This window comes from Eleutherodactylus coqui, chromosome 5, assembly GCF_035609145.1.
Source record: "Eleutherodactylus coqui strain aEleCoq1 chromosome 5, aEleCoq1.hap1, whole genome shotgun sequence".
Lineage (NCBI taxonomy): Eukaryota > Metazoa > Chordata > Amphibia > Anura > Eleutherodactylidae > Eleutherodactylus > Eleutherodactylus coqui.
In genome coordinates this window covers 91,392,522-91,402,674 of record NC_089841.1, presented here as the reverse complement: position 1 = coordinate 91,402,674, position 10,153 = coordinate 91,392,522, and the positions used below count along the sequence as shown (strand labels likewise).

Below are 10,153 nucleotides of genomic sequence, written 5' to 3'. Positions count from 1 at the left end.
ATCAAAATGCTGATAACGCTGTGTGTCTTAGCTTTTTTTCCACTAAGCCTAACATTTCATATATGGTTACTTTCTGCAACATCTAGATTTACCTGTACAGAAGAAGAATGCCCAATCAGATCACCAATCAGCTCCAGGGAGGCTACAATCCCAGTATCTACAGCCCTCTTCACTGCGTGATTAGACTGTTTCCCGGATTTTCCAAATCCCCACATACTAAAGAAACCTAATACAAGGAAGACATTAAAAGAAAGTAATTTGTCTATGGGAGGCGCCACAGGTGACATGTGTTTTACCAACTAGCTGTTACAGACTTTGAAAAGGAATTCTAGTTGAAATGACAAAACTAATAGTCATAGGAATCCTAACATCGTTCTAATGCATGCTATGTGCAACGCACTTACCTTACATGCAAGTCAGATACTTTAGTATACTGGAATGTAACACGGTAACTATAGCTGTGCCCTAAATGACCAGGGCCTAAATGTAATTGATTCATACACAGCCTCAATCACTCTGCAATTTTCAAATATACTTTCAGTATCAAAAGTCTGTCCTGGTCATGTGATGGACACACAGGTTGGCTATGGTCACATGGGGCAGGTACACTGGGAATCTGCATGATTCATAGTTGCAACAAAGTGGATAAAATTTTAGCAAATGTCACCCACACTGCAGAAAAAAAAAAGAATCTGTGTAGAATCCACCTAGGAATTGATCTAGAATGCATATTGGAGAATTGAAAAAATTGTCATTAAATGTCTTTGATGAGAAAACCCCTTTATCGGCTATCTGCTGTGACCACCACAGATCCCAAACATCCAATGTGAATGGAGCAGCAGTCATGCTCGGCTGCCTCTCCGCTCATTTCTATAGGACGGATGGAGATATCTGAGTATATCGATCTATATACTTTTGCTACTCAATGATTATATCTTCCCCTTCAGTTAGATGCAGAATATGTTACTGACATTATCTATATGCGGTGTATATATTACCTGCTGGAACAGACTCAGCCTGAAATTGTGGTTTCGATCTCAATTCCCAAATGCGAACACTGCCATCTTCGGAACAAGACACCAACTGTCTGGAGGATATAAAATACATTTACAATGCCTGAGGTCAATGGTAAATGCAATGTTAATGAATAAAAGCCCAACATACTCCTTAAATAGGTTATCATTCATTATACTACCCCTGTTTCCCCCAAAATAAGACAGGGTCTTATATTAAATTTTATTAAAAGATTAAACATTTTTCAATGTATAGCTGTCTGGACACTATTTAAATTGACTTTTTTATTACATGTAACTGGGGCTTATAGTTGAAGCATCCTCAAAAATCCTGAAAATCATGCTGCATCCTCAAAAATCATGCTACGGTTTATTTTTAGGGTAGGTCTTATTTTCAGGGAAACAGCGTATGCTAAGCCATATCCACAAAGACACTTAATGTTAACCCAAGTGCAGCAACTAAAATAAACAAAATTGACTTTCACTGACTATTGTCAAAATTGGAATATCTTAAATTAGTATGTATTTGAGAGTGACACTTGTTTTGCAATAAGGTTTAAATTAGAATTTTTCCCTGTTTGTCCTCCGCAGCTTCTACATATTGCTGTTTATAGAGGCAGACATCTAAGGAGCTTTATTTCACACAAAAAGCTCCTTGTTCAGATTCTCGCTGGACTGCAGGAATCTTCATGGTAATGTTCAGTGTAATGCCTGCATGATCTGAACCACCAATGATAATTTGTTCGGATTGTGCAGACATAAAAATCCAATGACAATTGACCTGTGTGAACGGGCAGTTGTTCATCTATGAACGATTGCCTGTTTACGGTGAATGAAGGTGTGCGGGCTAGAACGACCCCTGCCACCCTCCGCCTACATTCACTGAGCAATGTTCGCTTCTGTGTAAAGTTATTAATGAGACAGATCTCGGCGCTTCTGCGCCCAACAGTCAAACGATCACTGAAAATGGCCATATACCGTATATACTCGAGTATAAGCAGAGTTTTTCAGCACAAAAAAATGTGCCGAAAAGGCCCCCCTCGGCTTATACTCGAGTGAGGTAAAAAAAAATAAAAAAATCAATACTCACCTATTAGCCGGCGTCTGTGTACCCGACGCGATGCTGTCCCCGGCGATGCGAACAGCTGCTGCAGTCTTCTACCCGACTTGCTTTTGAAATCCCCACTGTCAGTGCTGTGATTGGATCGAGCGCTGGCCAATCACAGCCGGCACTCGATAAACCAATCACAGCCATTCAGTGACGTCATTCTGCATGGCTGTGATTGGTTTATTGCTGTGATTGGTTTATTGCTGTGATTGGCCGGTGCTCGATCCAAATCACAGCGACGAGGGCGGGGATTTCAAAAGCAAGCCGGGGAGAAGACTGCAGCAGCTGGCCGTACCGCCGGGGAGAGCATCGCGCCGAGGACAGATGCCGGCTGATAGGTGAGTATTGCTTTTCTTTTTTACCCAGTATATACTCGAGTATAGCTAGGCTTACACTCGAGTCAATAAGTTTTACCAATTTTTTGTGGTAAAACTTACTGACTCGGCTTATACTCGGGTCGGCTAATACTAGAGTATATACGGTACTTACTGATACAGTCGTCCCGTGTAGAAGTGCTTCAAATCTTAATAGTAGATCTGTCAGTAAAGTAATCACGGCTGTGATGCGGGGGAGCAGGGAGGAGAGCTGTCAGCTCTTTGCGATGAGCTTATCTGACAGATAGTCTCACCGCGAAGAATCCCGGCATGCCGCAATTTGAATCCCGCAAGTGGAGAATCGCTATGATTCTCCGCTCGTGGACAGGGGGCTGCGCTTGTCATAGCAACGCTATGGAAAGCGGTCACTGCGTTACACGCAGCCAGATTATCATCGCGGGTAACACTATAAACTATCGCCCGTGGACAGGCAGACCAAGGCTGCACAAATGGCTAACGGTGCTTTTAGACAGAACTATTAGAGTTAAGAAAAAAATCGTTCAAATTAGCGAAAGTGAACGATATCATTCAGTCTAAAAACGCGAGCCAACAACTGAACAACGAACGAGAATCGTTCGCTTTTTTCCCCAATTTCACACAGGAATAAAAACCCTTGTTGACTCATTTTCTCATCATTCAGTTTAATCCCTTAGTGACCAAGCTCCCCCCTCCCCCTATTTCTGTTTTTTCCTCCCCCCTTTAAAAATACTGTAACTCCTTTATTTATCCATCAACGTCGTTGTATGAGGGCTTGTTTTTTGCGGGACGAGTTGTATTTTTCAGTGGTGCTATTTAATGTACCATATAATGTACTGAAAAACTTTTAAAAAACTGTAAGTGGAGAGAAATGGAAATAATATGAAATTCTGCCATCTTTGGGTGCGTCTTGTTTCTATGGCGCACAAATTGCAGCAAAACGACCTGATAACTTTATTATATGGGTCAGTATGATTACTATGATACCAAACTTATATAGTTTTTTTTTTTGCTGTATTACTTAATTGAAAAATTATTGAATTTTTTAAAACTCTTTTTTTTTCTTCTGCACACAATAGGTTTTTAATTTTTCCGGCGACAGTTGTGCGAGGGTTCATTTTTTGCGGGACGTCCTGTAGTTTGCGTTGGTACAGTTTTAGAATACAAATGGCTTTTTGATCGGTTTTTAATGCATTTTTTCTTGGAGACAGGGTGACCAAAAAAAGCGCATTTCTGGTGTTCTTTACTTTTTTTCCCCCTGACTGCGTTCATTGTGCAGAGTAAATAATGTGTTACTTTGATAGATCGTACTTTTATGAATGCAGCAATACCAAATATGTATTTTTGTTTTATTATTTAGATTTTTTTATTAGAATGACAAAAGGGTTTTCTTTAACCCCTTCCCACTGCAGGGCGTAAGTTTACGTCCTGGCAGCCTGGTACTTCCCACAACAGGGCGTAAACTTACGTCCTGGAGATAGCGCGGGATCACATAAGATCCCGCGCTCTCTCGCAGCGGGAGCCGGCTGTCAGTCACAGCCGGCGTCCCGCTGCAACAGCGGGGGGGCATCGGAGATGCATCCCCCGCTGTTAATCCCTTCCCTGCCGCGATCTAAGTAGATCGCGGCAGGGAAAGAGTTCACAGAGGGAGCGCGGCTCCCTCTGTGTCTCCGGACGGAACTCACGATCTCATCGCGAGAGCCCGGCCTGTCACCATGGCAACAGGACGCCAGACACTGGCGTCCTGTATTGCCTGTGCCTATAATCGCTGTACAAGCGATAAGGCATGGCAGAGCAGTAGCTCTGCCATGGCTTATAACAGCGATCATCAGGGCAGTGGTTAAAGTCCCTCAGAGGGACACAAACAGTGTAAAAAACACAAAGATTAAAAAAAGAATTTAAAAAAATGTAAAAAAAAGAGTTAAAAAAACATTTTTTAATGCTTTTTCTCAGATTAGCATAAAAAAAAGGTAAAAAAAAAAATAAAACCCCACATATTTGGTATTGTCGCGTCCGTAACGACGCGTACAATAAGTTGCACATGCTTTTGACTGTGCACGGAAAAAAAACGCAAAAAAAAACGCTAAAAAACTGAGGCAAAATGCTAATTTGTAGCATTTTGCCTCACTAAAAACGCAATAAAAGTGATCAAAAAAGCCGTATGTACCCCAAAATGGTACCAATAAAATCCACAGCTCGTCTCGCAAAAAATAAGCCCTCATAGAGCTCCGTACATAAAAAAATAAAAAAGTTACAGGACTTTGAATGCAGTAATTTAGAAAAAAAAAAAAGATTACCCAGGAAAAGGGGTTTTATTGCAGAAAAGTGGGAAAACCTAAAAAAAATGTAAGAATTTTGGTATCGTAACCGTACCGGTCCACAGAAAAAATGGAATGTCTCATTTATGCTGCATGAGTACCGCTGTAAAAAAAAAAAAAAAAAAAAAAATCTATGGCAGAATTGATGCGTTTTCTCTCCCTGCTATCATTAAAAAAAAAAAAAAAGTTTTACAATGTAGTCTATGTACCCAAGAGTGGCACCGATAAAAACTACAGTTCGCCACGCAAAAAACAAGCCCTCATACGGCCGCATCGACGGAAAAATAAAAAAGTTATGACTTTTGATAAACGGAGAAGAAAATCCGCCAAAAATTGTTGCGTCCTTAAGCCCAAAATAGGCCATGTCATGAAGGGGTTAAAAAAGTAAAACTTTATAGATCTTATTTTACCTTTTTTTTTCTTTAAGCCCCCAGAGGGAACAACAACTTGCGATGCTTTGATTGCTCCTGCAGTATGACGTAATGCCATAGCATTTTATCAAGCCACCCCTCGGGCATGGCTTGATGGGCATTCTGCCATGAGAGCCCTGGGGCTTTTCAATAGGCCCCCGGCTGCCATGACACCCGCACGGCTCCCTACGATCTCATCGAACTGACAGTGGCATTTAAAGGGTTAAAAGCTCCAATGAGCTGCGCAGCTTATCTGAGCTGTTCCTGGCAGATGTCTGCTGTAAAAAACAGCCTGGAGCCACGATGTATGGAGGAAGATCACCGCGCGATCTCTCTTCATGCATAGCCAGCAGCTGCTAGACGTAAAAACACGATAGGCCGGTTACTAAGGGGTTAAGCAGCAATAGTTCAGTCTTTCACATTCACTTATACAGCAAATGTGAAAAACTGAATGATTCTCGTTTGTGTAAACAAGCAAATACGTTGAATGAGCTAGCAGTGCCATCACTCACTTGTTCAAACAAGAATCGGCTGGTCTAAAAGGACCCTTAGTTTCCCTCTGCTCTCTTCTCCTGCATGTGCTTATCAGCTAATTTATGACCACAACAAATCGTTCAGTCTTTCACATTCATTCGCTTATTGTTTAGTTTCTTCAGGCATAAAGTGTGAACAACGATCGGCCCATTCACTGGGCAATAATGACTCCTATGTGAAAACACAGGAGTGATTATCACTGCCCCCCCCCCCCCCCCCAGTGTAAAAGGGCCCTTAAATTGCAGTGTATACCTACAATGATATGTAGAAGGTGCAGAAGACAAATGGTGTAAAATTCTTAGTTAAACCCCATTGCAGAAATGATTTTTAGCTTAAAATACATGTTTAAAGGGGAAAAAAAACATATGTACCCCAAAAGTATCCATAGTTTTTAAATTTCTCATATTAAAATTCTTACCTGTTAGGAAGCGTTGCCATATGCTGAATATCAGAATCATGGGCGTTCTTCTGATAGGCGATCACTCGCTTTGTCTGCAGGTTGTACACATAGATACTTCTACACACAGCCACAAAGACACACTGGATAGGAGAAAAGAAATCTATAAACTACACATCTATATTACAGATCTGTGCACAATCAGACTAATAGCGTACCAAGAGTGATCCCCACGCTGCTTCCTTACACACCAATATATGGGACCATGATGGGAGTCATTGTAGCAGAAGAGAAATCCTTCCCCTCGTAGCAAAACAAAACACTGCTAATACCAGGTCGTACTGAAAGGAATGCAGAAGTGGTCATAACTTCCTTATTAACGGATGTACATTGTTCTAATTGCACACGTAGTTGAAGTGACTCTTCCTCTATACAGGTGTTTCAGAATCTTTTTCTTCCTGGCTGGTGAATAATGGATTCCAAGGGTGGAAGTCTTGTTTGATCAGCTTGAAGTGTTCGGGGGAAATTGCGTCTTCATTGGCTTCGATCTGGTAACAGGGGATGAAACATGAGCGTATCTTTAGGATACGGAAAGGAAGAATCAGTCCGTGCAATAGCGGCACATCTCTTCTCCATGGCTTAAAAAGTTCAAGAGCTAGCGATTAGTACAGAAGGTCATGGTGACCAGTTTTTGGGATGACGTCATTCTCATTGATTTTCTGGAACAAAGCCGTACCATCAAATGTAGCGCTTTTAATGGAGATTATATTGAGTAGCTAATTTATATAGCGGAAGAGTCACTCCAACTACATGTGCAATTTGAATGATCTACATGAGTTAATAAAGAAGTTATAACCACTTTTGCATTACTTTCGGTACGCCCCTGGTAAGTCTAACAAGTTATTTATATTAACGTTTTCCCCACTGGAAGAAACATTCACTTTGCTCAATTATGTGTAGCAATTATTGTCCAGATCAGTAATTCTCAGGCAAACTGTAGCAGAAATATCTGACCGGACAATAGTATTCTAGTTACCTCAGTAGAAAGAAAAATCTACCTGCAACGTCTCTTCTTTCCTACTGGCTACATTCCTGCAGAGCTTTCTGGTAAGAGGAACTAGCCACCATGACACTTTTGAAAGTAAAACCATGGCTGTTTTTTCAAAAGAGGATTTTGAGACGAATCCTCATAAACTGGCCACATGGTGCAACATGACATTTCCGCAGCCCACCGTTCATTGGCATCATAGTGATAGCACATGTATTGCCACTGCACCGACTCAATGATCAAGTGGCAGAACCTCTGATTCCAATCAAAGATGTCCACAGCATACTTTGCCTAGATTTATGCAGTTGTATCATCTTTTACTCAAATACGTCCTTTAAAGAACCTTACTAATCAAATAGGAAGGATAGAGCATGCTGCAGATTTGAAGTGGTCTATCTCTATGCTGATTTCACTCTTGGTGATCAACCCTGTGTCAAAACCAGGCCATGTGAAAAAAGCCGAAAAGCAAAAGTGTACAAATCGAAGTAAAACCAGTGGTCGGAGCCTACTCACCTCTCCATCCGATGCAATGCACTGGATTGATATCTCCTCTTGCAATGGAATCAGTTTATTTTCGGGAGGAACATCTTGTGGTGAGGTGGCGCGAGAGAGATTGTTTTCAAATGCTTGAACTGACCAGTCTAATGCATCCCATACAATCAGTTCCCCAGCGTGAGAGCCGCTAACGAATGTTAATTCTAAAGTGGGTGGGATAAGAACATAACTGTTACGGTCATTAAGGTTTTACATCAGAATTGTCATCATATAGCACATCTCAACAGCTTTGTACCCAGTCTCTCTATAGCACATGATGGCAAACTTTACAGCAAAGAATCTGGATTTGGGGAGAGTCATTCAATGTCAAGCGGTCTTATGCTCCCCACCTTCATATCTCAGATTTTGTTCAAAATTTGCGCCCGTGGTATCAAACGAAATTTCCCAAAGTTTTAGGTTCCTACAGGTAATGGTTCCTGAGATAGACCCCCTCCTGCTTAGGAGGGGGAGGGGCTGCAAGTGCACGCACAGCAATTAATTTGCTGTTAATACCTTTAGAACTGCGTGATCATAAAAAAACCAAAAATTGGAGGTCCGGCACAACTTTTTATGCTAAGTTTAATGGTACTTTAGGAACTTTCCTGGTTCCAAAACTAGCTTGAAAAAAAAACTTTGCTCGACGGGTGCCTCAAAATCTGTCATTCTCTGCGGAAGGAAATTTGGGCTACTGTAGCATCTACCCAAAAGGTGATACAAACTTGATATTTGTACCATGTATTATACTAGTGATAGTCACTATTCTGGGGAATTTCCAGCTCCTGAAAACCTGCAGGCACTTCACAGCAATCCATCACATATGTCTTTTTACAAAAATTATAAAAATGTTACTATTTTTCAAGCTTAATTATTTTAAAAAAAAAAAAAGTCAGCCTAAATTTTTTTCTTACTGATACTATGTGAAAGAGAATTTTTTTTTATTAGACCAATAGGGCTCAATGTTCGCTGGCAGATTTTATTTATTGAATCTGCGTGGGAGATCCACAGCTCTAGGCGCCCATAGAGAAGCCTTGGGCATCCACCCTTCATTTAAGTCCTGCAGATTTGATTTGTGGATACTCCATTTTACCGCGGATCATGTGCGGATCTGGCTCCATTCATCTCTGTGGGAGCTTAAGAATCACAGTGCATCCGCAAATACATTTAAATGCATTTGTGGATCCGCTGTGGATTTGAAGGTTAGAAGCAATTAGCGAGGTGGGGAAAAGGCTGGGAGGTGGGGTTGTGGATTTCTTCTGCGCGGATGATCCAAAGTGCATCCGATCCAATATTCAATACTGTGGAGGTGAAGTCTAACATGACTGTGATAACGTTCTGCAACAAGTTATCTTATCCTAAGTAATTATAAAGCTATAGTTCCATTAGGTTAGCACAACAAAATCTAATGCAGAACTGAAACGGACAAAAACTGACACAGAAAGTTACCAGAACGCATTAAGATGGTAAGAGTCATGTTAAGCTTGGCTACATCTGCAGGTCATTACTTAATAATACATTCCCATTAAAAGGGATTGTCAAAGTTTAGCAACAAAAAAAAAATCTTCTAGTATTTATTCTCATCACTAGAGGTCCATACAACAGACTGTTAGGGGAAAAAAAAACAGTTTCCACTTGAGTAAGGGGTGAGCTCAAACACAGCCCATTGACAAAAACTGCAGTTTTTAGAAGAAAAAAAAAAGCGCAAATCTTTCCGACTTCTTTCATATGATCACAAATATACAACATAAATACAACACAAACTAAAAATGCAGAATAAAAATGTACATTTTTTTAAACAATGTTCCTGTGCAGTGATGCTTAGACTGACGCTTCTCCAGGTCTCATTGTGATATAAAAGTGGACATTTAATGGAAATGGATACTTTTGAGACTTTGAAAACGCTAGGCAAAACTTTATGATTAGTTGCTCATCACAATATTACCCCGTCTCGGTTACTGAAGATTACCTGAAGGATTTTACAATGTACCGTGATTGCTCTCACATATTAATGCTTCAGCCATAAAATTTATGTTTTATTAGTGCATAAATGTTTGCATAATATATTAATGGACTGCACTTACACAGATAAATACTATTTCATGCCAGCTCAGCTGATGAAGTCGTTATTGCACAAATATATTTTGGGTGACTATAAAAAGTTAATTATTCCACCCAGATTATATAAACAAGTGATAAGGACGGGCTACTGTTAGAACGGGCAGATCACCGATGCAGAATGGAGTCCTATATCATGGTATGAACTAATATTGGGAAGTACATTCATACAATAAGGTTTAAATACTGAGTTACTTAAATATATTGAGGAACTGCAGGAATTTAGTTTTCAAGCAGCTCCTCCCTAAATACACTAAATACAAGTGCTTGCCAATCTTTAGTGCCCCCCCTTAAATGAATAAAGTGGCGGTACACATGTCCGACCTTTA

At 40.5% G+C, this 10,153-nt stretch overlaps 1 protein-coding gene across 2 annotated transcripts in view; it reads right to left on the bottom strand.

The window, feature by feature from the left end:
• WDR41 (WD repeat domain 41) overlaps positions 1-10,153 on the bottom strand; it is a 51,901-nt gene that overhangs the window by 4,438 nt on the left and 37,310 nt on the right. For both annotated transcript variants that reach the window (XR_010792808.1, XM_066602848.1), the window contains exons 9-12: positions 7,692-7,876; positions 6,152-6,273; positions 999-1,087; positions 93-226 (exon numbers count right to left, since the gene is read on the bottom strand). Coding sequence is in view for 1 of the 2 variants with exons in the window: in XM_066602848.1 (XP_066458945.1) it covers positions 93-226; positions 999-1,087; positions 6,152-6,273; positions 7,692-7,876 (530 nt within the window). In the remaining variant the exon portion in view is untranslated. The remainder of the gene's footprint in view (positions 1-92; positions 227-998; positions 1,088-6,151; positions 6,274-7,691; positions 7,877-10,153) is intronic.